A 27,360-nucleotide genomic window follows, 5' to 3' on the forward strand; every position below is an offset into this window, starting at 1 on the left:
TATAGGGCACCTGCCACCTCTCTGGGCAACCTATTCCTGCATTTCACCACCCTTTCTCATGAAAAATTAATTGTGAGGGGGTGTTGGGTGTCCCTGCAGCCCAGAACAGCTTCCCAGGTTTGGTTAGTGGGGAGGTCGCTCCCCATATTTGCTGTGTACCCAGTATACTCTGTGTTGTTGGGAGTTGGGCTCTAATTTCAGTGTTACTCAAAATGAGAAACACATGGTTCAGCCACATAAAAGCAGAGACCCAAGATCTGAATTCTATCTTGTTTGATATGGAAAATTCCATATTTTGGAATTTTTTTGGAATATTCCATGATTTGTTGCAGACAAATGGAGCTTTTGCCTGAAAAAGCATAGCTTCTGATTTTAACATCTTCTGATTTACCTAATCTACCTTTCATTAAGCTATGCTGTGTATGTAACAAGGTATAATCCTCAATTCTTTGTTTTTAAACTGACCAACGCACATGAAAATGTGTCTCTCATCTTGCAGCAAAAACTGATGAATGCACAGGTGATTGAAAAGAAGCCATATGATGACACTGAAACACTGAAGGTAACAGTTTTCGTCTTTGTGCACGCTGACTTGTTTCTATAACGTATTAACCAAGGACTTCAGCTAACTAACCATGCAATTAAAACAAACATTTGTTTCCATATATAGTCATGACAGCCACGCTGTAGAATTTGAAAAGATGACTGTGACAGTCTTCTGTTGTAGTATAGAAGACATTATTCCCCATCCCAATTATTAAATAAGTAAATTTCTTGATGTTGAAAACCCATATTTTAAAGTATATTTTTATTTGGTAAACAGGTGCATGGAAATTATATTGCTTGATTTTCCAAACTTCATTTTCAGCTCCCAAATACTGAGGACTGAGTTTCTACTCCACAGAACAAAACAAAAAGGTGAATCCATTGACAGACCACTCAGAACTGAATTGGTGCTTTCCATGGTGAGAACTGGCATTTCAGCTCTTCATTTTCTTTTTCTAATATTCTCCTTTGCTATTGATTCAAAAGTCGTTATCCCAGGCTTGTTTTTTGGTAGCCAGTATAGCTGCAATAGTATGAGCTCAAAAATTTCAGTGCAGCCAACAAATATATCAAAATAAAAAAGCAGAATGTTCTCTGCTGCATTATTTGTGGCTGATTTTCTTTATATGCTACTTTATGTGACTCCTGTTACCAGAAGAATATTTACATGAAAATGGGTACTTGAGTCATATGCCCCAAAATGATAATGTATCACACAAAATCAGAGCAGTCATGGTTTTATAATTCTTATTTGAATTAAAGCCTTAATAAGAAAGCTGTAAATTGGAATGTTTGTCATTGCTTTCCTGTGGGATCTTTTTGACATTATTATTGCAGCCTAAAGTTGTGAACCGAAGACTCCAGCATTCAGGAGATGCTCATTAGATCTGTGTTGATTCTTTCAACAAGTAGGGAGCTTTTTTCTTATGCAGGTGTATGGTTAACAATGCATTATTTGTTACCTGTTTCCTGAGCAGCTGTTTGGCCTTGCGAGTTTGGCCTCTAGCTGCGTTTTCATGGGAAAGTGTCACAGGTTGTGTCCTCCAGCCTGCACTATGTAGGGTGTGTCAGCTCAAACCCTGGTCCTGCATTCCTAACCCACAACCCCATGGGTATCCTTCAGTGTCTTTTCTCACCTGCGTTGTTAATTTGTTCTCCAGTTGTTCCTCCCCTTGCTATGTGCAAACCTATCTGACTTTAGCCTTTGGCACAGGGTAAATGAGGGAACTCTTGAGATGTGGTCATTTACCAGGCTGTTGAGCAGACACCACTAACTTGGTATCTAGTACATTTAAAAATTAAAATCAAGGTGGTTTGATGAATTTAACTTGTTCTTATGTTTTTCTTCTACCTTTTTGAGGTTTTGCAGTTAGAAAATTCTTGTTTGAAATTGAGACTAAAACATTGCTGTGAACTGATCTGTTCAAACAGGAAAAGCATAGAGGGCTCTACTTTGCATGGAGATTAGCATGAGAGCAAGGGTATATAAATACCTTTTATATACTTAAGCTCTCAGCAAAATTGGACCACGTGTCTGTATTAAGAGGATGAATTGGATAGTTACAGTTCTCTCAAATTATGAACCAAGATCTATGGTCAGTGTACTTTTCAGATACTGTGTTAAATGAGTATCTTAAACAATCTGTTAAAATAGATTATTTTCTCTTAGCAGGTGTTTTTCTTATTTTAACAAATTCCAGGGCAGCATTATTATTTCTTCCTTTATGGGATAGAACATAACAAAGGACTTTTTGAATGGCAAATGGAACAGATATTCTGGTTCTTCCTCTTGGCAATGGGAAAGCAAAGCCCTGGAGATTTCCTTGTGGCAAAAGAGTGAAAACAAACACATAAAATTTTGCTCCCGATCAGGGCAACAAAATCAAATAGAATAATTTTTGGCATAGTATGCTCAACACAGCTAATTTTATAACCTAGCAGAAAAATACAGTGTTTCCCAGCCAGGAACATTTAGACCAACTCATTTTTTCGTATGGCAGCCTGCAATTACTCTAAAAATAAAACTTATACTTCTTACCCATTCTTTGTAAGGAAAAAGCGGATCTGAGAGATATGTTATTGTTCACTTGAAGAGAAGGGGTTTTTTTTTAATAAATAGATTATTAAAAATACCACCACCTTACTACTAATTAAATTAAGAACAAAAATGAATGGTAAACACCTCAACTAAAGTCTCTTGCTTCACTTGTTGGATTTCATCAATTTGTGATGTCCCCTTTTCAGTAGCTGTCCAGGTATGACCACTGCTCTCAGACCCTGTAGGATCTGAATTTCAGTAGTCAAAAGCATAGACAGAAGCACAAACTGAAAAAACTAAAACTATATTCTTTTGAGAAAGAGTGGAGAGAGGAGAAGAATGTAATAAAGAAAAAGGAAAGGGAAAAGGAGAAAAAAGAGAAAGAATGAAGGAAAGAGAAGAAATGCCTTTATAGAGCACATTTAATAAGCTATAGTTGAGAAATACTGGCAAGTCATGTGAAACAAGACAAGGTATCTCTTCCCAAGAGAAATTACAAAATAAGGGTGATTCACCTAAAGTAGAGGACTACTCTTACCCTCCTTTTCCTCCCACACAAGCAAAAAAAAAGTCTAGGTTTACACTTCTATTTCTAAGGCAATCCAAGTAGAAAAACAGGATTGTTTCTAATTTTATGATCTGATTAATTTTATTAACCAGAAAGAAGCTGAAGGAAGGAAGGAAGGAAACCTTTCCTAGATTTCTCTGACTATGGTTTTCCATAGCTATTGTGATGCCCAGTTGAGGGGTTTCAGGACCTTTGTTCTTGGTTTCATGTGGAGAATGAAGTCTTTTGCAACCTTTCCACTTCTTGAAACAACATTTGCTTTGTGGTGTAAGTAACAGAAGGTCAGAAATTTTTTTCTTGGTTTGTGGCTGCTCATCTTAAAAGGTATCTACAAAACGAGACAGTAGGTTCTAAAAGTGTGATCTTATGCCTGCAATAATTGTTGGACCCAAAGTCAGGGGAAAAATAGATTATTTTTCTAATGCTAACAATTGCATGCAGACGAAAGCTTTCAGTCAGTTGACATCTTAACCAAGAACAGACATACCCTCCTTCCTAGTAAAGAATTGCAAAACTGAAAAACTTATTCAAAAGACACTAATACTTGCCTGAATACTAAAGTAGCTGAGGAAAGCATAGGCTGGATTGTGGCTTGGCCATCATTTGACAGCCTAAGACTAGTGTGTTTTACTTTTTTAGTTCTTTGATTTCAAATTTCACAAAGCTGCAGACCACAGATTTTTCTTGAGAGCAGAAGTGAAAATCAAGATCATAGAACATTTCAGGTTGGAAGGGATCACAGTGGGTCATTTTGTCCAATCACCCTACCCATGCAGGGTTATCCTAGAGCACCTGGCACAGGATTGTGTCCAGATGGTTCTTGAATATCTCCAGTGAGGGACTCCATGCCCTCTCTGGACAATCTGTTCCAGTGTGTGCTCACCTGCACAGAAAGAAGTTCTTCCTCATATTCAGGTGGACCTTCCTGTGCATCGGTTTCTCCATTGCCTCTTGTCCTATTGCTTGGAACCACCAAGAAAAGCCTGGAAACATCCTCTTGACACCATCCCTTCAGAGACTTACAAACATGGATGAGGTCCCTCCTCAGCTGTCTCTTCTCAAGGCTGAACACACTGAGTTCCCTCAGCCTTTCCTCCCAAGAAAGATGCTCGTGCCCCTTAATCATCTTTGTTCTCCTCTGCTGGACCCACCCCAGGAACTCCATTTCTCCCTTGTCCTGATGAGCCCAGAACTGGACACAGCACTCCAGATGTGGCCTCCCCAGGGCTGAGAGGAGGGGCAGGATCACCTCCCTGGGCCTGTTGGCAATGCTCCTCCTAATGCACCTCAGGGCACCATCGGCCTGCAGGGCCACAAGGGCACTGCTGGCTCCTCATGGACAGCTTGTTGTCCACCAGGACCCCCAGGTCCTTCTCCTCAGAGATGCTTTCCAACATGTCAGCCCCCAGTCTGTACTGGTGAGGTACTACACTATGTATTATGTATCATTATGGTGGTGAAAATGTAAAAATATTTAATGTGTAACATGTTTGCAATCTCATTATTACACGTAACTTGTCATAGATTAGGTCTTCAGTTAACTGATTCTGAACATTTTGTTTCACTGAATGGGATTGTGCCGGCTTTGTAAGATATTCCCTGACAAACAAAAATGAAACCATAATTCAGTAGCAGTTTAGCACTGTAAAAGGAAAGTCTTTATAGAGCAATGAAATACTAATTGAGTTCCCACTCCTGTGAAGAATTATGTAATTAATTCCACAGATATGAACTGAGACCGATGAGTTGCTACAGATCCTAAGAGTTAAGCAGTTTTTCACTATCAAGGCAATATCTTTTTTTTTAGAATTTAGATTGTCATTCCTAACATATTTGTTTTCCAGCCACGAAACTTACAGAAATGTATTAAATTAGTGATTTACTGTTGATGTAAGGGAATATAAGAAACCATACTTGGTCAGACCAGTAGCCTATAAACCCACTAATACATGTTCAAGAGCAGCAAAACAAAATGCCATTTAAGGAGAGTGTGCAATCTTGGCCGCTGTATTTTGTACTCTCCTCCCAAATCCATATTTACCCAAGTGATGTCATAGGGTACATACCTACAAAGCCCTTTTAGTGTTGCTTTAGGGGCTGTTGTTTCTGGGTTTGTCTAACCTCCTATTGAACCTGCTGAGTCTGTTTGCCTCCACAGCCCTCTGTGGCAGCAAGGTCCAGAATTTGTTCACTGCAAAAAGATGCACATTCTTAATCAGTTGTAAACTGATCTACCATTTCTATTGAATACTCTCTATTCCTGGTAAGGTACTCTCTACTCCTGGTATAAAATAGTTCTGTGCTGATCTTGCCCTCTGTCTTCAATATTTTGTAAATCATGATTTAATCCCCTTCCACCTTCTCCCTCTCATTTGAAGAGCTCTCACCTTTTTAGTCTCTTCCTGTAATGCAGCTGCTCCACACACTGTTCATGTGAGAAGCACTTCTCTGTATTGCTGGGCTAAAATATCAAAAGCTAATTGTGGCAAAAACAAAACCCCAACAAGGGTCAGAGGAGCACTAACAGGCAAAGGAAGCCCAGCAAGCTGATCAATGAACATGATCCAAAAGCAGGCCAAACTGCCTACTGCCAAGACTGTCCAAGGGGAATGACCAGATCATTGTCACTGGGGTGAAACCTGCCATGATCATCAAAGGAAGAAACTGTTTCCCTTGAATGTAATGTGAACTGAAGAGGTGTTTTTTTAGAGAGCTGTGGGACTCGATATGCAAGGGAAAAAGAATTATCTGACAATTCTTATAGGCTATTTTAGGGGGATTGTAGGAACCTGCAAGGCTAGGCTGACTGTGGGATGTTTAAGGAGAGATCAAAAGTGGAGAAAGGGAGGCATCAAGGAGGAAAAGGTTGGAATAGAATGTGAAAACAGGGAAGAGGACATTAAATTATAATTAAATTATACTGGCCTTTCATCTCCCAAACTTTCGGTAGGCTCACAGTTTCACTCTGCTTCATTCACTCACCCTCACCTCATTCTTGTAGCTAACTGTATCTCATTCCTTCTTAACCTATGTACTTCATTTTCTCTTCCTCACCATTGGCATTCCCCAGCACCAATTTTCCCTTATTTTTTTAGCACCTCAGTGTCAGAAAGGTGTAAGAACTCAGTTATGTGGAAGAGTTTCCAGGGATGTTGTGCTGGTTTTGACACCAGCAGGGAACTACAGTCCAAATATGCCACTCCCTTTCCCCTGCCCCTTCTGGTAAGGGAGGGATAATAAAGCACAGAATATGGATTGAAATAGCAATTTACTAAAAGAGCAAAGCAATGGAATAAGAAATGCACACTAACAACAGCAGTTGTTATTAATAACAAAAGTATGCAAAAGAGAAGATGTTTTACCCACAAAAGGGTATTTAGCACCAGGAATAAAACCCTAAGATAGTGGATGCTTCCCATAGTCCTGACTCCCTGCTGCCTGGCCCCCTGGCTCATTTCCACCTCACAGCTGTCTCGTCAGCACCACAGGTCCATGGTTGTGGTCCAGAGAAAACAGGAAGGGCAGTCTGGTGGGTGGAGGAGGGACCAGGTCTGCAGGTTAATGGTGACAGCCCCTCCACCAGGGCAAGCCAGGCAGCGCCCCAGCTTTTCCTGCTGAAACCAGCTGCCAGCGATGATGTTTGTGGTACAAGAATAAACAGCTGGGCAAGGCCACCAAGCCCCTTCTCTGTAACCAGGGCAGAGGTGCTCAGGAATAACTGAGAAAGGATATTAAACAGAGCTGAATAAAACTTTGGGAGATTGCATGGCTCAGCGGCTGAATTGTGATACAGAGTGTTTCAGGCCAGGCTGATAATAAATGGTAACAGATTTTATTGCTGTTCCCGTGATAAGGCTGCCTTGATGGAAAGTACATGGCAGGATAGAGTCCATCCCAAACACTGGAGGAGGTGAACAAATTATTGGTAATTTCATCAAAGACAATGAAGACATGAAGTATTTCTGTTACTGTAGGAGACAAATCTTGCTCTGAATAGCTAAGTAAAAGTCCCATTGGTTTCACTGGGAATTTTGCCTCTGCAAGAACTAAATGGTGATGATCTAATATTTAAAGTAGAATAGTGATATCAGCACAAGGGTAAAACTAAAATTCTTAGGAATTCTCTGAATATAGTGAAAAAAAAATATATGTTATATACATAATGCACCATCTAAATCTGGTTTCAGTTGGTTCCTTATTTTGCGTAAGTAACGTTTAAGAGTGTTTTAGTCTCATTGTGTCTTACCTGAGTTTTCCTTCATTTAGCACGACGTACACTTTACCAGGAAATAAAACAGCAACGTCTGCTGTTATTTGAAAACAACTCAGTTTATATATAGATCATGATGAAAAGGGGAGCAATATCTATAACTCGTTCCCACTCATTTCGGTATGTCACTGAACCTCACTTATAACCTCTCTGATGTTCATCTGTATCAGTAGATGTTGAATACATTTCCCCAGAAATGCCTCAAATGGTATTTCAGGGTTAGAGAAATGTTTGCAACTTAATAGGTTCTGCAGGTCAAACTCTACATATACCCAGGCTCTTTGTATTTATTCATTCCATTCCCCAGCTCCATGTGGATAACCAGCTCTCCCATCCCCTCTGTTTCAAGGATTTGCTTCAGTGTTTTCAGATTCTTACCAGTCATTCAGTTGTCCTCCATTTTACCCATCTCCTTACTAAGGATTTCTATACCCTACTAACTTGATGATGTTCATTGATCTCATTCAATATCCTCCACCTACTTATTTTTACCCTTTAACAACCATTGGGCTCCTTTACTCATTCCTCTTATAAGAAAATTTGAGTGCTTACAATGTCTCCTTTCCTCTTTTTCACAGGCTTCCAATTGTCCTGTTCCTTCTGATTCCATGCTGATGCCTCTTTGCATAGCTTCATAGTCCCAGAATACACTTTGGTCTGTCATTAATTATCAGGGAATAAAGAAAGATGTGAAAAAAATGATGTGAATAAATAAAGATGTACAAAGTCTATTGAAAATTAGAAGAGGGAAAGCCATAATTATTTTAATTATGGGTGACATCTAACAATTGTTAGATTTCTAAACTAAAATTGCAGAGATACTTGAGGAGCTCTGAAAGTGGCTTGGTTTTTTTTTTAATTTTTTTTTTCCAATTCCAACTCTTGTTTATTTTCTTTTTAAGGATTTCCTGTTAGGTATTTAGAATATTTTTAAATGAATGAGATGCACTGTTCAGAAGTTATTCTGGTACATGCACAGGTACAGGCAAGAGAGAAGTGCCATTCAGTTTTATATATGAGTCACAGGACTGAAAAAACAAAGCAGAGGAATAATTAGAGATGGGTTTTATGGCCATTTAAGTCCAGCAATAAGATACTTCTCAGCATTCCAAGTAATGGAGATATTCATGTGGAAAATTCTTTTTCAGTAGAGTACATTAAACAATAAATTGTAAACATGTATATAAAGACTGTGCATGACTGCAAACTACGAATTTGACCATCCAGTTAAAAAATCCCCACAATTGTTTCGGTTCTTTTTCAGTAGTGAGCCCAAAAAATGAAATTTAAGGACCAAGTACTTCTATCAGTAGTGATGGTAATATTCTACAAGTCCCACAGAGACTACACATCTTTAACCAAGTCAAAGACATAGCATATATATCTCAGCACCGTACTTTCATGCTATGAGGATGAAATAGACATAAAAAGAAACAAAATAATACAAAACAACTCAAACGTCTGTTGTATCATCTTTATTGAAAGTAGCTGTGTTCTTTATCTTTATTGAGTTTGGTTCATGAGTTGTTTTTATGTATTTTCAGCTGAAAATCTCTGAAAACTTATTATGCCTACTTAATAATTAGCCTCACTTTACCTATTCAAATGTTAATCTACAGAAAAGTTCAAAAAATGATGCAAAAATTGAAACCTGATGCAACTGAATTCAATGAGACTTGTTTTAATAAAAGAAACAATAAGAAAAGGAGTAACGTTGCCATCAGCAACAGCATATGCTCATGGGATCAAGAAATCCTGGCACTACTGAAAAAACAGCAGTGGCAACGATCAACCATTGCCAGACACTTAGAGCAACTACAGCAGATTATGTTCTTCAGGGGTGGATCTGGGGTGTTTTCAAAACTTTTTTTTTTTTTAATTATTCCTTTCATACTATTTAATCAGTTTAAAAGAAATTGGTTTGAATTTCAAAAATGGTTAACGTAACATTCTGTGTTAAAGACAGTACTAGAAACTATGGGTGTAGGACAAAAGAGGAGAAGTGAGATCATCATCCCTACAAATGAAACCACACAGCCCATAGTCACGTAGAGGTCACTCAGTTTTATATGGGTTTTGATGACAATTTCTAGAACACATTTGTGCCCACTGATTCATGGAAAACTAAGAACATGACAAAAAAGCAAAGCAAGGCATTATTCTTGCTACTGAAATAGGATGAAATAACGTAAGTTTTAACTTCTAGGAGTACTTGGAACCTTTAATTTAGGGCTGGTTTAAGTTAAATTGCCTGTTTACACCATTCCTCTTCCTGTCCTTCCTACGTGCATATATGCATGGCTGTCAGGTGAATCACACCCAGGAGTGGGTCTGGCTGAATCATTCTTTTCTCTGCATTACTTTTCAACTGGATCCAATGCCCTACTCTGATGAACTTCACATCTTTAAAGACTTGCAGCACCGAGAGAACAGAGAAGAGTGGCCAAAGGGAGGGACTGCTTACAGTAAATGCTGTTGTCAACAGGAATTTGCATTACACAATAGCTAACACAGCCCTGGCTCTAGCTTATTGCTATCACTTCTTGGAAAGAGTATTCTGGATATGACATCTCCAAATGAATTTGGCATAAAATTCCTCAGGCCCTTTAGCAATTTTTATCTCCAGAGTTTCAATTCTGTCTCTCTCAAATACATTTCAGACATGTAATAACACAAAAAGTACTTTGCAGGCCTTGTAGAAACATTTTAAAGGCACTGCCACTAGAATGATGGATTCTTACACAAAAGTATGCCCATACATGCTTTTCCTCAATGCCCTCACTATTCTTGAACTTTTCTTGGTCATTGATCAGTATTTCCAGGGTCTCCATCCAAAGCCTTCTCTGCCTTCTCACACAGTCTCTGAATGCTAGAATATACAGTTAAAGTTTCTGCCAGGAAAAAATGTAATTTCACTACACTATGAAAGTGTCCATTTTGCTTTTCTCATCTTTGTTTTCTTTCCTTTGGAGGCTCCAGGCTCTTCACTAGCATGAAGAAAAGGGTTCCCTTTGACTGCAGCTCTTCTAGAGTGTAGTGTGCCTTTTTACCCTTTTACCCTGGATCTATATGACACAATGGCAGATATAGCATAAATTGAAGCATTTAATGATGCATAGTTTTATAAAACTAATTATTGTTGTACAAATAAGTGCCTAAAATGTGCACACACATTCAATCAATGTATTACAATAGTATATAGACCTATTAATACACTGAATTTTTAAACAGGTACATAAACATAAATTAAAAGGTACATATGAACTTAATTCATCAGTACTGAACTAAATCACGTCTGCTACAAATGGACAAATTAAATACTGTCAATGACATTTTTTTCTTGCCCCTATATAGATCCCCTCACTGCTGTATCCGAATGCCTAAAAAGCAAATCGTAGAACCATCTACGCTGAGTTCAACCATGAATCGAACGCTGCCAAGCCAACCCCTAGAGCACGTCCCTAAGCACCACATCTATGTGTCTTTTAAATACCTCCAGGGATAGTGAGTCAACCATTTCCCTGAGCAGCCTGAGTTCCCCTCCAGGGAAGTGAGTTACTAAGATGTAGTTTACTAAAGACTTACAAAGCAGGGAAGAGACTCAATATGAAGTCTCAAGTTCTGGCTATAAGCATTCAATAGCTAGATGTGACACAAAAAATCTGGCTCTTACTTGGAACAATCGGTAGGTAAAAACATGCTTGAATGTTTGGATGTCACGTGTGATTTTTGGAACAGCTTTTGTAGACTGTATGTAAATTTCATGTTGTTGAAGGCACTTGTGTGTTTGCCTCTGGGCAATGCTAGATAGAAAAGTCTGAAGTGTGCTTAATGTCCCCAGCTGAATGATGAGTGTGAAAGGTCAGTTTGAATAGTATGTGATGATCTATATATGGTTTGCCCTGTAATTTATGTTATCAATTCAAATTATATTAACTGGTTGAAATCAATGAAGTTATTCTCCCTTACACTACCTTCTGTAACAAGTGCATAGAGCTTATTTTTTATAAGAGATTTACTTCACTTATGGAAATATAAATGCAAATGCATTGAGCACCATACTTTTCCTTGCTCTGTTAGAAACTTCTTAGATTAACATTGCAGTCCAGCTTCCTGTATTGTAGGGTTTTGGCCTTTGCCACACATTACTGGTTTGATACATAATGCCACATATTTCAAGCAATATTATACAGGCCACCAAATCCCCAGTTTCATTCCCAATATTACATTATGTGCAAATTTTAAAAAGGCCAACTTTTAAGTTGCAATAATTTAATGGTAACAACCAGGAAAATACAAAATGTAGTATCCCTGTAGCTATTTAATTTGTCTGTTATTTATGCTCTGTGTAAAAGTCCAGAAAGGGACAACAGATTCATCTGCACCATGTATTACACATTTTTTAGGCATATGTTGTTTTCTTGTTTAATACCAGAGCCATTACCAACTACAGTTCTCATTCAGAAGATTCCAGCAATAGGTGGCATCAACAGTCCATGTCCTAGTCAACTCCGGCAGGCAGACTGGCAGAAACATTCCTGATGTTGGGTGAAAATATCTACTACTGAATAACGTATTTCAAAACAGATACTAACAAATGAATTATTCAATTACAGCTTTCAGCCAGACCTATGAAATATAAGGAAAGTAGGATTTAATGAGCTGATTAAAGTTACTAGGAAAATTTCTGTAAAAGCAAACAGATTTGGAAACCATTTAACATGAGAATCTCACCAAATCAATGGCAAGACTCAAATGTCTATTTTTAATGTTTTTCTTCCAGTCACACAATTGTGCTGCCCCTAGAGTAAACAAAAAAACCCCACATTTACCTGGTGGAGTTATCCCACTGGAATAATTTGTGCAAACAAAGTTTAGCATGTGTCAAGGGCTGCAGGCTTAGGTCAAAAGCATGGAAAATTTCCAGCATCAGAAACAAAAGAATGTGTTCATGGAATAAAAAAATGGGAAATGTTTTATCGTTTCAAGTAAACAGAGACACACCTAGTCCTGGAAAAGATGGAGATTTGAGTCTAAAAACTCTTTTTTTAGACTGTGCCCAAGCCTCAGGATATATTTACCTTGTAAAGATCCCTGTGGTTCTGCTTGCCCAGTTGTGTATGTTCAAGACCTGGCAGGAATACACCGTTTCTGTCTGGCTCATATGCCAAGGTCCCCACTCTGCAGAGTGAAACAGGCTGTGGGTGCTAAGAGGCAATGGGATGATAAATACTCTAGTTTTTGTCCCATTATAATTCTGAGATTTAGTGAAGGCACATGCATGGCTGCGTGAAGCAGAAAGCATTCCCGGCTTCTGTGGTGTAATCATATTTTTACTTTCTGTGGTCATCTGGAGAAATGATTTGTGCTTGCTTTTGCACACAGAAGAACTAGGATTGAGACAATGAAACAATGAAACACTTGGATTTTAAAAGCAGTGAGTGAGAAGAAAGAAATCATCAAATACCAAAACACTGTATAGATTAATGCGTAAAATAAATGTTTTTGTTTTCTGTCTTTGAAAACGACAAAATTGCATCAAGTATTGCATACTCCTGAAGTCAAAAAGAAAAGTGAGACACAAACATCTATAGCAAATGTGAAAACAGAGCTCATGAGTGAAAATTTCATGGCCTTGAACATATTTACATACATAGACAGGAAATGTCCATATTTGATCACAGTCTGGAAGTTATGCTGGTTTGATTGGCTTGTGTCTTAGCTTCCCAACCACTTCTGATTTTTCTTATCCTCTTCTGAAAACATGGCAGGAGCAGTATGCATTTACAAAGCAGAACTACAAGAGGAAGAAAAACTGCAACCATAAATGAAGGTGGCGTATACCAGATGAATTGGTTAACATCAACCCACTTATTCCAGGCAAACACCAGTGCATGAACAGTGCATAGCAGCAGGGCTAAATATCCCATCTTGCTCTGAAAAGAGAAAGAAAATAGCAAGCTATTTATTTTTCCCAAATTGGCAAAAAAAGCACTCTGTTAAGCAAATACAGAAATCTAGACAGGCCTTGACCAACGTGCTCAAGTCATGAAAAGCCACCATTGGCTTTAAACTAAAAGGTAAGAACTGTAAGTCAAGACTCCAACTGTATTCCTTTATGCCACTGTACAAGAAAATAGATGAGGCACATTTTTCAAGTATAGCTATGATACTTAGCTAAAATACAGAAGAGATTGCAGGTTATTTCTGAAACATGCTCAGTTGTGAATATCTCAATTTACAGATGCCATTTGTATACTAAATTACTTTAATTCTGTGATAAATCATTATGAGTTCAAAAGCAGATATACTGATTAATTGATTACTTGCAAAGAAAAACTGTAAGCTAAATTAAAATCACAAACTCTAGTAAGTCTAGCACTATGGCGAAAGCACTGCACAACTACAGGAAAAGTCTTTCATTTCACTTGCAGTGATCAATTTGGCTTAGCTTGTTTACAAAATTCAGGAGCAAAGAAAATTCACTAATTTTAAGTTTCTTGTCACTTAATCTTATACTCATCAATGAAGTTGAACACTGTCTTTCCAACTGCTGAATGTACAGAACATGATTTTTAAGTAATAAGGTTATTTGTTTATAAAGTAAGTCCCACACACGTATTACTCTTCTGGGTTTCTTCACCATAGTCTTTCAATAGTGAAAGCAGTCATTCATTTGGAGACTTTCTCCTGACTTGTCCATATTCTCTGTACACTTATCTTACAAATGATGGACTTCACAGAATGTGCAGAATATCAAATCGCTAATTGGTGATTATACACTTCAGATCTGCTTTTAAAATATAGATCAAATTTTCAAGTGCCAGGTACTTATTGAATTTTCAGATTTTGGTGTTTGAGTGTTTGATCCAACACTTGCTTCACTCTAGTGTGACCATACTGATGTCAGCAGAACCACCCTGGTTATTACTGCATATGATGTAAGAGAATTGAGAGCAACCCAGATGCCTGGGTTAAGGAAACAAGCACAGTTGAGCAAACTTGGGACTGGCTGGATTTGATTATCCAGCATCTGTTCTAAGACGTCTCTTTCAGAATACACTGACGTGTCACACGGCAACAGCATTGACTGGTTCAATGCCACCTACTCCAAATTCAGCAGGACACGGGACATTCCAGAGAGATAAGACACCCAGAAGATGACTTCAGCTAAGAAGTCTAAGAAGAGCTAAGAAAAGGTCTCAAAGGGACAACTACTGCAGGTCACAAAGTCAGGAGAAGAAAATAAAGTGGTATGGAGTTGTCTTTTCTTCCCATTTTATACACTGAACACAACAGCCTGTTCTCCCAACAAAAGAGTAATGAAAAGAACATTTCTCACAAATCAGTTAACAAAGAGTACGGAACAAACTTTTCAGCTGGCTTCACTAACTCTGTGTTTGACATTTCTAACTCCTAATGGTCTTAGCTGATAACACACAGTTCTACAAATGGGACTAACAATGTGCAGTAATGACATTTATGCACACCTGAATGCAGTGGAACTCTCTCCAGGTCAAAGAGAGACTGACAGATGGAATTGATGTTATTGCCAACAGGGCCAGCAAAGCAAGTCCCAGAATTCCTAGAGACACATAAATCTCCATTCTCCAAACATCATGTTCTATCCAGGCATTTTCTTTTTTTTGTTTGACCTGCCAAAAGAACACCATAAAAATTACAGACTGGCACACCTGGTGTTTGTGTTAAATATAATTTCACTATTTTCACCGTAATATTAATAAAATAAGCAATGGAAAACAGTATTTTGGTTTGTTTGAATGTCTTTGAATATAACTGCTATTTACTTCTGATGACAAAGTCTTCACTAGTATTTGCAGAGCAAAGGTGAGCTTTTAGAGAGAAGAATTTAGACTTAATCAGTGTCTTGGCCCAGGAGAGCCTGATTCTTAGGCCTCTTAACCTGCCTTCACAGCAAGGATAAATCTTGGTTTTGACAAGAAAAAGAACCCCACCTATGGCTAAATACCATATCAGGGAGATTATAACAACAGGAAATATATTAACAGCAATACTTCAGGGAAGTAATTCAGCAGGACTTCATAATAAAAATATCCTGCCAGCGTAGTTGTTTAGCTCTGTGTTTTTTAAAAAACCACAACTTGGTACATTTGTGATTTTAATAAACTGATGTCAAAGCTTCTCCTATTTACAACTACTTGCAACAGCACTTTGATCCTGCTAGTGATCACTGTGGCATAATATGCCCCAAATATGATCATTTCTGCATCTTGAAGACTGGAATCTCAAGGAAATTTCTAGTAATCCATTCAAGTCAGATTACCAGTAAGGCTGATTTCAGAGTTTTCAACAGGTAATTTGACTGTTAACAAAAATCTTAAGAATCTACTGACACCATCATATTGTGATTTCAATAATTTTTAATAATAACGACTTTAGAGGTAATAAAAGTCTATAATAAAATAGATAAATTATATAGTCTATAATATAAAAAATAATTTATAATATATATATAATCTATAATATAAAAGTCTATAATAAAATAGGGGTAATAAAAGTCATTTGCAGTCTATACCTTATATACTGGGATATTCCTAATACTACATTACTTATGGCACCCAAGGAAATAGGTGAGCATTAGTCACAAAGCACTTTGGAGAGCTTTGCAAGCCAATTATTGACCATGAGTCAGAAGCATCACTGAAATCCTATCTTTAAACAAGGTAATATGTATCAGTCCAAATGTGAGCCACCAGTATTCAGAAATTTATTTTGTGCAAATACACATTACTGTGATTTAGCTCAGCCCTCCTTCACTGCTGGCTGATTCATTTTGCAAAGGTGTCAAAAAATGTTGTGTTCAGTGCTCCGTTTTTGCTTCTGGATTTCACCGGTCCAGACAAAATAAATCTACACTGAACTAATATTGTGCTAAAGACTTGAATGTTCCCATTAGACACAATTCTGTGCATTTTACAGATGGAAAAAGATCCCAGATAAGCAAAATTACTTATTTAGTATACATTGGCACAGATGTGATGCTTACATGCTTTAGCAACTAGGTCCTGCTCCATCCCTGAACAGTGCTCTCTGTGAATGTACTTGAAAATCAAACACAGGCAGTGAAAATGACTTTCCCCCATGCAGATGCTTGAATGACCAACCCAAGGATTTTCTGAACACAGAAGGGTTGGTGTTTGTGTGCCCATCATACCTGCTGGAATGCCCAGTTGAGCAGCTTGTATCTGTATGATCTTCTCATTGGATAGCACAGGCTATAGCAGGCGTGCAAAGTAGCGAAGAAGAAACTGAGAAGTCCAAATTGTTTCCTTGATAACATCCATCTATCCAGCCACTGAGGAAACCTTTTATACTTCGTGCCAAAGTACAGCTGGAAACCAGCAGCTAATATTCCTGGTAAATACACTAGTGCTAAAAGGGTAATTGAAGTCACTGGTAAAACTTTGTTTATGACAAGGATTGGAATTTTATAGAAAACATTCTCCTTTCTGGTTATAAAAGGATATATGACATCTCTCATGGAAGTGTAAATAAATGTTAATAATGAGATCACAGATGCTATCTTCATTGGCAAGTGCCACTTAGGGAACAGATCCTGCTTGCAGTGCTGTTCTGAAGAGTGTTCAAACTCACCAAAATGGTGTGCTTGATGTAAATCAAAAAGTGCAGCTGCTTCTGATGGATTGGCAACCTGCATATCCATGTTCTAGAAGGGACAGAATGGAAATACAAAGTAAGGTAAAGAGAAGATTAAAAACTTCAGTAATGACAGTATTTGCCATCCTGACTTTTGCAACTTACTGCAGTGGAACCATATACAAAACATATGCACTATTAAAGGCAAGGTAACTTGGAAATGTAACATTTCAAAAAGCACAGTCAGCACTTGGGTAAGGCACCTGCAGTGTAGATTTCCCATCCTTTATTATCTGCAGTGATTTTAAAATAGATTTTCATTCTAGGAAGATAACTATACTGCAAGGAAGGATTACATTATGTGAAGCATCATTTCAGCTTCTTATTCTGTAAGTTACAGATTTCAAATGTCAGATTTCAGCTATAGACTTAATGATGTAGCCCAAATACCATGCACAAGAAAGGATTACAGGATTTTTTTTTTCTGGACCTTTTATTGTGTGATGTGGAAAACTTCCTGAATGTAATGTTGCTATCATGAAGATTCCCCCAAAGATAAATTTTATATTCCTGTGTGAAAATCCAGATTATTTAGATGGAGTTTTGCTCATCTGGTAAGATACAATTAGCAGCCACCCTCATGTGGTTTTTAGCTGCCCCAAAATTTGTTTATTTTTTATCATGGACTGTGACTAAATTGAATGAGATGTTCTTTATCTTTTTATCTCTTCATGTCAATATTGTGACAACACTTCAGAAATATTCATGATATGCCAGTGTGATGGTAACACTGTCTCTGGACAAAACTGAATCAAGGATTGCAATATTCTATGTGACATATGAGCTGCTTTTTACAGAAACATTACCAAGTAGTTAAGATTTCCTGTATTTCTTCTTGGCATGATGTTCTGACCTGCAATCTGATCAATGGCATGATTACCATCTTCCCTCTTCTCCATTGTGGAAACTCCCTGCAAAACAAACACAGGATGCAAAACAGGTTTTGAAATGCCATACTGGAACTTTGAGGCCTATTTTCCCTCAAATTCTTTTCTTCCTTGTCCTCTAGACATTTGCTGGAGAAGGTACAGTCAACTAGGGAAAGTCTGTCCTCTAAGAGTGGAAAAAGCTCAGCTTATTTTCTAGGTAAAGCAGAGAAGAGGAGAGAGTATAAATCAACAGAAAAAAATTACTAATGAAAAATAACATTTAAGCCTGATATCCCTGTCATCAGCGGAATTAATGCATTTAATTCAAGTTTTTAAATGACAGCAAGCTTGCAGAAAAAAACATGTAAAATGTTGTGAAGATGGATTTTAAGTTCATGAGACTTGCTGATGCAAGAAGCCCATGGAGATGTATTGCTTCTAAAATACTTTAGGGTTTAGGATTGGGCTACCTGACAGTCCCTCTGGAGCTTTACAGGTGTGTTCTCCCTTCAAGATTGTCAAGAAACTGGAGCTTTACTCATGCTGTCCCCAGGTATTTTGGCAATACTCATCACAAGCAGCAGCAGAAATGGTTCTAAGCTATTAGGGATGACAAAAAATCAAATGGCAGAAAAAGAAGAAAAAAGGAAAGGAACTGATAAACTGAAAGAGATGTTTCTGAAAATCCTAGGATAGCAGGAAAGGCAGTATTTTGAAGAGCATAAAATAACTACAGGGCCTGCAACAGGGACTTCCCAGGTGAGCATCACACTGTTGCTCACTGCAGGAGGAGAGGCACTGGCACCATGCTACTGGAAGCTCAGAGTGCCATACCACAGGGTGACTTTCTGTGACAAACTTTAAGAAAATTACTAGGTGGCTCTTCCATGTACTTCCCTACTGAACAGCTGAATGACTAGATATTAACCTGGTTTTTTAACTCCTGATTCTTTTATATTTATATACTTTATAAATACTTTATATATTTATATACTCCTGATTCCCAAATCTTTTGGGAAATTATATGCAGAAATCAGACTCTGACAATTTTACTTCTTTTACTGAGTCTATTTCCTCCAGTGTCTTACAGTCTTTTACTGTCTGCTGTGAGGGTTTGCTCCCTGCCAGGCCACCAGGCACCTGAAGCTGAAGTCTTCTATTTTGAAGTGTTCTTTTCCTTAGTATTTCTCTTTGGATTTTCCCCTCCTGCTAGTCTGCTCTTCTTTGAGCATAACCTTTCAGACAAGTGTTGCAGTGGAGGCTCAAGAGTTCTGTCTGCAGGTCAGGCTGTTAACCCTTTCCTGCACCAGCTATTGGTGTAAGAAAGGGTTATCCTTTGTATATCCTGCACACAAGAAAGCATGGACTGATGAAAACACACTTCTGTTTGTTCCCTCTATTCCTAGAGCTAGTCCTGGTGATTTTATCAAAAGTTTTGGGGTATCACATATCTTCATAAAGCCTTCTACATGTTTCAATATACCGAATTTCTAGCTATTACAACTGAAAGAATAGTTTAAAAATAGAACTTAGTAGGGTGAACTTACCTGTAAAAAACCTAATAACAAATACAGTGAACTCCACATCTGTTTTTAAGGAATTCATAATATGAACTGTTTCTGAAGCCTACTTTTTGGCTACCACACTGTCGTAGAGGTCCAAATGCAAAATGTAGTTTGGGAAGCTTTGTATGGAAAAGCCTGACTCACCCAGTTTTCATGTTCCTATCACTCTTCATTCAGAAAATTTAAAAACAGAGTCCATTATTAGTTTCCAGTTAAAGGTTTATATTGATGAGGATGTAATAAATGATATCATGATGTGAACAAAAGCAACCCATTGTGCACAGAAACTCAAGTGTCATTCCATTTGGCTTCTGATACCAGTTAACACGAAATTATTTCCCAGTAACAAAGCACAGTAATAACCTTTGAAAACTCTAAAAGAAGAGCAACTACAATTCACTACTCAGTGCCTTATAAATTGTTAGAAAGAATTCATCTAGACTATATGTCTTTTTGGAATACATCTGAAGAAAAATTAGGAGTCCTGCAAGAGACAGAGTTAGTCATCCAATTCACAACTGTTATGAAAGAAAACAGTTCTACTGATGTCCACACTCAGTGCGCATCCCTTCTGCTCCGGGAGGCAGCTGTCAATGAGGGTGGACGGCATCCCTCTGCAGAAAGCCAAGTTTCCAGCGCTGTGAGTGCTGTGAGTACCGTATTGAATTTTGTACCGAGACAGCAGCTCACTGTAACGCCGAACCATCAGGGATCCACACTGTGCAGACATTATCCCGGGAAAACATCATCCCAAGTCACTGGGAGGTTTTCCTGAATAAGGGGTTTCAGGGCTGGCTGCACGAAAGAAGAAAAATGAGTAAAATAAACAAGCTATGATAATAACGAGGAGGTGATGGAAGAGGCGCGGGACAGCGCCCGCCCCCCTCTCGGCACTGTCGGAAAATTACAGCATGAAACTGCTGGGCATGTGTCTCGGTCTCCAAGTGCCCGCTGCACCGGGCAGGACGCTGTGAGCACTCGGCACGCGGGCTCATAACTTTCCCCGCTCTTCAAGAATTCTGCTGAGCTCGGTGGAAAACCGAATGAAAGTCCAGAGGGTGGGAGCCGGAGAGCGTCGCTCGGCGCTCCCTCTCGGCCAGAAGGAGCCCGAGCCGCCGAGGGTTCCCGGCCCGGCCCGGCCGCGTGGCAGGCGGGGCCCGCGTCGGAACGCGCCCGAGTCGGTGCGCCGGCCGGGCGGGCGCACCCGGACACTTCCCCGGCGGCTCCGGGCACGGCCGGCCCCTGTCGGCGCCCGGGCTCACTCACCTCGGCCCGGCAGCCCGGCCTCTCCTTCCCGCCGCAGGTCCCGCCGCGGGGAGCGGCAGCAGCGGCGGCCCCGGCTGGGCTCCGTGCGCGGGGGGCAGCGCCCGGCGGCGCCGCTTGCAGGGGAAGGCGGCCTCGGGTCAGCGGCGGAGCGCCTGCCGGGCTCTGAGGAGAAGAGAGGCGAGGGGGCCCGGGCGCAGCCTCCACCTCCCCTCCCGGCCCCGCCTTCCGCGCCCATCCCGCTCCCCTCCGCCCGGCGGGTGCGAGCCGCAGTCCTGCCCCGTCCCGAGCAGCGCAGGGCGGCGCGGCTGCGGGGACTCCCCTGACACTGGCCGGCCCAAAGAGCGCCGGGCCGTGGGTCTGCTGGGCCCTCGGCCGGACAAAGGGCGCGTTCACCTGCTCCCTTCCCGCCCCGCCGCAGGGAGGAGGAGGAGGAGGCGCCAAGGTGCCGGCGCCCCTCGCCTCCAGCGGCCGGAGCTCTGCCGGCAGCCCCGGCGCTTGTGGCGGGGCGCGCTGTGGGGTCACAACCCGCTCCGGGGCCGCCAGTGGCCCGAGGCCCTTCGCATCCCGGGAACCCTTCTGCTCTCCTTGCACTCCGTTCGCTCTTCCCCGCTCGTTCCTCCGAACGTGCCACTCTCCTAACCTGACAAAATGCCCTATTAATCCCTGCTTCTCATACGAGCAGTCCTCACTTTATTCCTCCCCCACCCCCCTTAAAATACCATGATCTTGTAAGTTTGTTTGTTTTTAACCTGTGCTGGCGATTTTGAAAACGCAGCTGTCTCCTGAAATTTTAGTCACACAGTAGTGTGAACTATCATTATCTTGTGAAATCTGTTTTAGTACATATTTTGACATGTAGTGGCTTCCTGACGTTGAAGAACACAGGGCAAGTTCGTGTCAGAAATGTTTTCATGCAGAGCTCATTGTATCCTCCTCAGAATGTCTTCACAGAAATGATGCCAAATTCCATGTCCATCTTGGGAGCAGATTTTTTTTCTCTTTCTCAGTAGATGTTAAGTGGACGTAGACTCCAGCTGAATGCTACATCTGAAGGAAAGAGGAGATTGCTTTAGAAAGAATAGAAGACAGAATATTGTATCTCCTGTGTCAAAACCTTAACTTTTATTTTTTTTTTTAGTTACCTTCATTAGCATGTTTTTCTGTGCTTTGCATAAAGACAATTTCCCACGTGTTTTCCATTAGTTACTTTTTTTCTCAAGGGATGCTGACTGGAGTATGCTCTCACTTAGTGTAAGTGCCGTTTGGTTTCCTCCCTGCTCCCTTTTTGGCTCGGTGGGTTTGGGATTTTCCCCGTTCCCATCAGCAGGGTGACGCCTGGCGGCGGGAGTGCAGGGGAGGAGGCTGCCTGTGGCAAGGTGTGCCGGGCGCCTCCAAACCCCGGCCAGGGAGACTTTGCAGTCCAGGGGGTAAAAAAGCATGTTCCTGCCGAACTCCTTGGCAAAGCACTTCTCACAAGCCCTGCTGTAAGCTAGAGTCATGGGAACTACATTTATAGAAGATAGCTCAAGATGCTGAGAGATTGCAGCATCTGGATATCCTGTCTTAAGAATAAAATATACTATCTTAAGGATAGAATATCCTTAAGGCATCCTTAGCCTTTTCATAAAACACACAAGAGCTCAGCTCCCGCATACACATTCTCAGAAGATGAGATGAAAAGCCAGCCAAGGTGTGAACCTGGCTATTACTTAAGTACCTGGTAAGCTGTTCTGCACAGATGCTTTTAGGAATCTCTGGACAAGCAATCCCCTCTCTAGTCTGCATCCTGAGTGCTATTAGGTGCCTATCTGTGAATAAAAATGGAAAGCTGATTTTACGTGGGTGCTGACAAAGTGGAAATAGATTCAAATGCTAGTGAAATCTTTCATGCCTACCCTAAGGCATGACTTCCACATCACTCGAAGTACCACTTATATTAGAGTGGTTACTGGAAAGCAAACTGCATGGCAGTCCTGTAAACCATTACACCCAAATGACAGCACTGCATGCTCACAGCTTTGAACTGATATTTATGAAATGTGCTTTGTAAGAAGTCTGAGGCTGAAGGTAGGAATCAGGAGTTGATTTTAAATGAGACAGTTTCTCTTGGCACGTGCAGAATGGGCATGATGTCACTAACAAGAATGTAAGGTTGTGCAGGTTTGGCTAGCTTCAGAAGTTTAGAAGAGTGTCAATATACTTTAATTCTTGTAGGAGCTGGGGGGAAAAAGAATAATACTTTCGTGGTTGCTGAAGTGTTGCCAGGGTTTTTTCCAGAGAACAAAAATACTCTGATGACACTGTCTTAGCCTATCTTTGTTTTATTCCTTCTCTATTCTGATCAAAGTCTCTGTATGATGTTGACAAAGAACATGAGTTCTTGATTACATTTTCTGGAGGAAAGAAATATTACATTGTTGACAAGATTGCCAGACAGTTCTTTAATCTTGATAACAGTTTCATCAGAGTTTTTACATGGAGAAGTCTGTGGTCAGGACAATTTGTCTACTTCTGCAACTGCTCTTTAGACTAGGAGTTTTGAGAACACCTTGGCAAATGGCTAGAAAAGTGGTGCAGTGTTCTAGTAACTCAAAGACCCACATATAATCACACTTACAGTCTTGCTCTGAACTTGAGTAAGCTAAGTGTACCTATTAGTTTCAGCAAGATGACCCCAGCATGGCCTTGGGTAACTCAGAAATGATGCTGCAGAGGGGAAAGTGGCGTGGAAAGGTGGAAACCATTCCCTGTAATTTAACCAAGTGCAAATGGGCTGGGTTCAGCCAGGTTGAAATGCTTCAATGGTGACTGAGTTTCCAGGATGGCACTTGAAGGGTTCACTAGAGGCTTTAACAAGGTGGTAAAGGGCTCACAGCTCTGCTCCCTGGGGAGAGACGTGGGGAAACTAGGCTTGTTCATCTGGTGAAGAGCAGACTAAAGGATGACTTTGTACCTTCCTCCATACTTGAAGGGAAGGTACAAAGGTGAGGAAGCCCAACTGTTGGTAGTGCCAATGAGTGTAAAAGCAGTCAGGGATCACAAATGGCAGTTCGAAGGTTCACACTGGGTACTAGGGAAATATTCTTCACTGAGAAGATGGTGAAAATTCTCATTGTGTCCATTGTCTTTCCTTTGAACTCCACTGAGAATAGTGTGGTTCCATATTCTTTACTGTCTTCCTCCCTCTGGTATTCATATGTAACATTAAGAGCTTCCATGAGCCTTCTGATCTCCAGGCTAAATATTTCCAGCTGTCTCAACCTCTCATTGTCAAGTGCTTCAGTCCTTTAATCCTTTTCATGATGACCTGCACAGAAGCAATGACACGTCTGTGTCATGCTTATATTGAGGAGTCCAGAACTGAACACAGCAACGCAGATGAGTCTCAGAGGGGCTGAGGGAAGGAGGACCTGCCTTGACCAGCTGGCAGTGCTCTTCCTATTGCAGCTTAGGACTTGATCCGATATTGACAGGGGTCTTCCTTTAAGTGGGACAATGCACACAAAATATAACTATATTAAGGGTTTTGCCCATGAAAATATGTGAGATGACACCAAGAGGACTGTTGCTCAGGATCCCCAAACTCAGCAGTCTGTGAAAAGGAACATAAAAATGTAGGTACTACAAAGAATCATGTATGAATTTGGAAAATTATGAAAGAAATTGAAAATTCATTTTGAAATGTTATCAAATCTAACCTGATTTTGAAAAGGACAGCCTAAGAAACTGCAGTGTTGACTCCTAAATAGGAGTTGAGAATGGAAGTGGCAAGTGCCCTGTGTTCATGTAGTGAGTAGGAGTTGCAGATGCAGCTGGTAGAGAATGCTTGTCCCTTGTGGAATAAGGCCATTTGAGAACAGACACATCAGAAAACATATTTGATTTACTGTCATTTAATAAGCTTTTTTATCCAAGGGAGTATGTCAGAAAGACATCAGATAAGCATACAACTGCTGTATTCCCTGCTGAATGAGCATGGACCAGCTGTTCTTAGTGAGTAACATTGTTAAAGTCAAACAAATTTCTTACTTGGCCTGGATTTATCACACACATCCTGATTCAAAGAAGTAGCACTCAAACTACTTGAAATAGTTGAATTTCTCTGGAGGATTTAAGTCATCAGTGCCAAGTAACAGGATGCTGAGGAAAATAAAGACAGTGAAAAGACAGAGTGGCTCAAGATTGTTTGAGAGGGCTGTTCATCCTTGTCCAACATGCGTAAGGAACAAAATTATGTGCTACTTCTCTTGAATTATGAGAAATCAGCAAAGCTACATGACTCTCAAATAATTTTTTAAACAGTGATACTTTTAGACATTGTTGAAAGTACAAGTAAACACCACATGACCACCACAGTTAAAGTTCAATGAAATGAGTTGAAAAACAACTCAAAGTAGAGGAGAATAGCAGTATTTTATTTTCTCATTCCCTGTAAAAAATTGCATTCTGGATTTGAAGTATATAATTTATAGACAAATACAGAAAGCACTTCCTTTGTTAATTTTTTGAACCAACACCTTTCACAGCATTCCTTTCTGATAATACATGTTGTTTCTTGGAAGCAACACAGAAGAATTTGTTTTATATTTAAGAAAAAAAATTTGATTGAATCAGACATAGTGATATTCTTTGGATATAATCCCACACACTTAAAGAAATGCTTGCCCTTCCCAGTGTGTTTGTTTCTTTTGCTTACATAACATCTAAAATTGTACTGTTATCCCTTGAGGCAGCTGTGGTACTTCTCTGTGGTGTCTTGTTGATTTCAGGATTTTACCACATACATGCCACTAGAGTATAGAGCTGGCTGCCTTAAAATACTTATAATAATGAAACCAGTGATAATAAAAATAACACTAATTTATATACAGATTAACAACAACAACAAAGCCACAACAACCCCGGCTTCAAGGCCATAGAATGCAAAGATTACAAGGAAAGGACTAGACTCCCAGGGAAAGTGTTACTGAACAAAGACAGAATGTTGGTCATGCAGGTGGTTTTTTTTTTTTTTTCTTTTTTTTTCTTTTTTTTCTTTTTCTTTTTTTTCTTTTTCTTTTTTTTTAGGAAACCTTTTTGCCTAAATTTGACTATGTAATAACAAACAGCAGTGATATATTTTCTGCTGTGGTATATATGGGTATTCATTACCTCTAGTTGTTAAAAAAAGATAAGGTTTTACAGTATTTCTACAAGAATCCATTGAAATTTAAATGCTTTGGAACATATCTTGTCAAACAGTGTGGCTTATTGCTCATAGATGTGGTTCTTTGATGGATTTTGTGGTTGCCATGGTTTAACCCCAGCCAGCAACCAAGCTCCAGGCAGCAGCTTCCTCACTCCCCCATGAATGGAATGGGGAAGTGAATTGGGAAGACAAAAATAAGAAAACTCACTGGCTAAGATGAAGACATTTCAATAAGTAAGGAAAAAGCTGTGTTCACAAGCAAAGCAAAGCCACTTCCCAAGGGAATGGAGGTGCTCAGCCATCTCCAGGAAAGTAGGGCTCCATCGAATGTAGTGGTGACTTGGGGAGACAAATGCCATCACTCCAAACATCGCCCCTTCCATCTTTTCCTCCCAGCTTTGTATGCTGAGCATGATGCTGTATGGTCTGGGGAATTGTTTGGGTCAGCTGAGGTTGGCTGTCCTGGCTGTGTCCCCTCCCAGCTTCCTGTGCATCCTCAGACCACTCACAGATGGAGTGGTGTGAAGGGCAGAAAAGGTCTCTGTGCAAGGCCTGCTCAGCAATAATGAAAACATCTCTCTATTATCAGTGCTGATTGCAGTGCAAATCCAAAACACAGCCTCATGCCAGCCATTGTGAAGAAAATGAACTCTACCCCACCCAAAACAGCACAGTGGTTTAGGAATGGCATTCTAATGTCATTGTACTTCCCAGAAGTTGCAAAAGCATGTGGTAACACAGAATTGTCAGAATGTTGTAGCATCCCTCCCACAACCACGTTCTTTCCCAGGTTGTCCACCTCAGAAATATATCAGGAAACCTTGTTCCAATATAATATTTAAACTCTTTACTGTTTGTAAGGAATTTTTTGGCACTACCTACTACAAAAACCTGCATTTTTTTTCCTATCACCTTAGCCTACAAACCCTAGTCCCTGATGTCAGATGGGCTGCAAACACAAACCACAGGCACTGACACCTTCTCAGCCAGCCATAACATAGGTTTCCCATTAGAAACAGTAGGAGAAGGTGATGCAGGCACATGGGGAGGAAGCTGAAATGAGCATGTGTTGCAGTGCCTTCTCGAGGTGTTGCCTCAACCCTACCGCGCTAGCTCAGGCACCGCAGCGGTTTAAGGTACGGCCAGCAGGCTTTGCCAGCTGAGCCGATCCCTGTTCTTGTCCCGGACAATGCCAGAAGGCACTGATGGAACGTGGCGACAACGGCAAAGAAGTGAAGGAAGGACTCTGCTGGGGTGTCACAAGGCTTTTATTGGAGCTTCCAGCAAGACCTCCTCACCTCCTGAGACACGCCCACACAGAGCACCCCAGGGCCGCTTGCAGCAGCTTTTA

General features: G+C 40.2%; 1 protein-coding gene across 3 annotated transcripts; it reads right to left on the reverse strand.

Annotated features, from left to right (window-relative positions):
- Nucleotides 1–9,466: 9,466 nt before the first annotated feature.
- On the reverse strand, nucleotides 9,467–20,962 carry STEAP1 (STEAP family member 1). 3 transcript variants are annotated; one of them, XM_063412645.1, is made up of 7 exons: nucleotides 20,822–20,960; nucleotides 20,099–20,350; nucleotides 20,018–20,019; nucleotides 17,928–18,032; nucleotides 16,619–17,131; nucleotides 14,913–15,077; nucleotides 9,467–13,358 (listed from the first exon to the last, which is right to left on the reverse strand). In XM_063412645.1, the coding sequence occupies exons 2-7, from the start codon at nucleotides 20,283–20,285 to the stop codon at nucleotides 13,101–13,103; spliced, it is 1,230 nt and encodes a 409-aa protein (XP_063268715.1). In that variant the 5' UTR covers nucleotides 20,286–20,350; nucleotides 20,822–20,960; the 3' UTR covers nucleotides 9,467–13,100. The 3 variants fall into 3 exon arrangements, with proteins under 3 accessions (XP_063268715.1, XP_063268705.1, XP_063268695.1); XM_063412635.1 differs by lacking the exons at nucleotides 20,018–20,019; nucleotides 20,099–20,350 and adding an exon at nucleotides 18,461–18,590 and having other exon boundaries at nucleotides 20,822–20,962; XM_063412625.1 differs by lacking the exons at nucleotides 20,018–20,019; nucleotides 20,099–20,350 and having other exon boundaries at nucleotides 20,822–20,955.
- Nucleotides 20,963–27,360: the final 6,398 nt, after the last annotated feature.

This window comes from Prinia subflava, chromosome 1, assembly GCF_021018805.1.
Source record: "Prinia subflava isolate CZ2003 ecotype Zambia chromosome 1, Cam_Psub_1.2, whole genome shotgun sequence".
Lineage (NCBI taxonomy): Eukaryota > Metazoa > Chordata > Aves > Passeriformes > Cisticolidae > Prinia > Prinia subflava.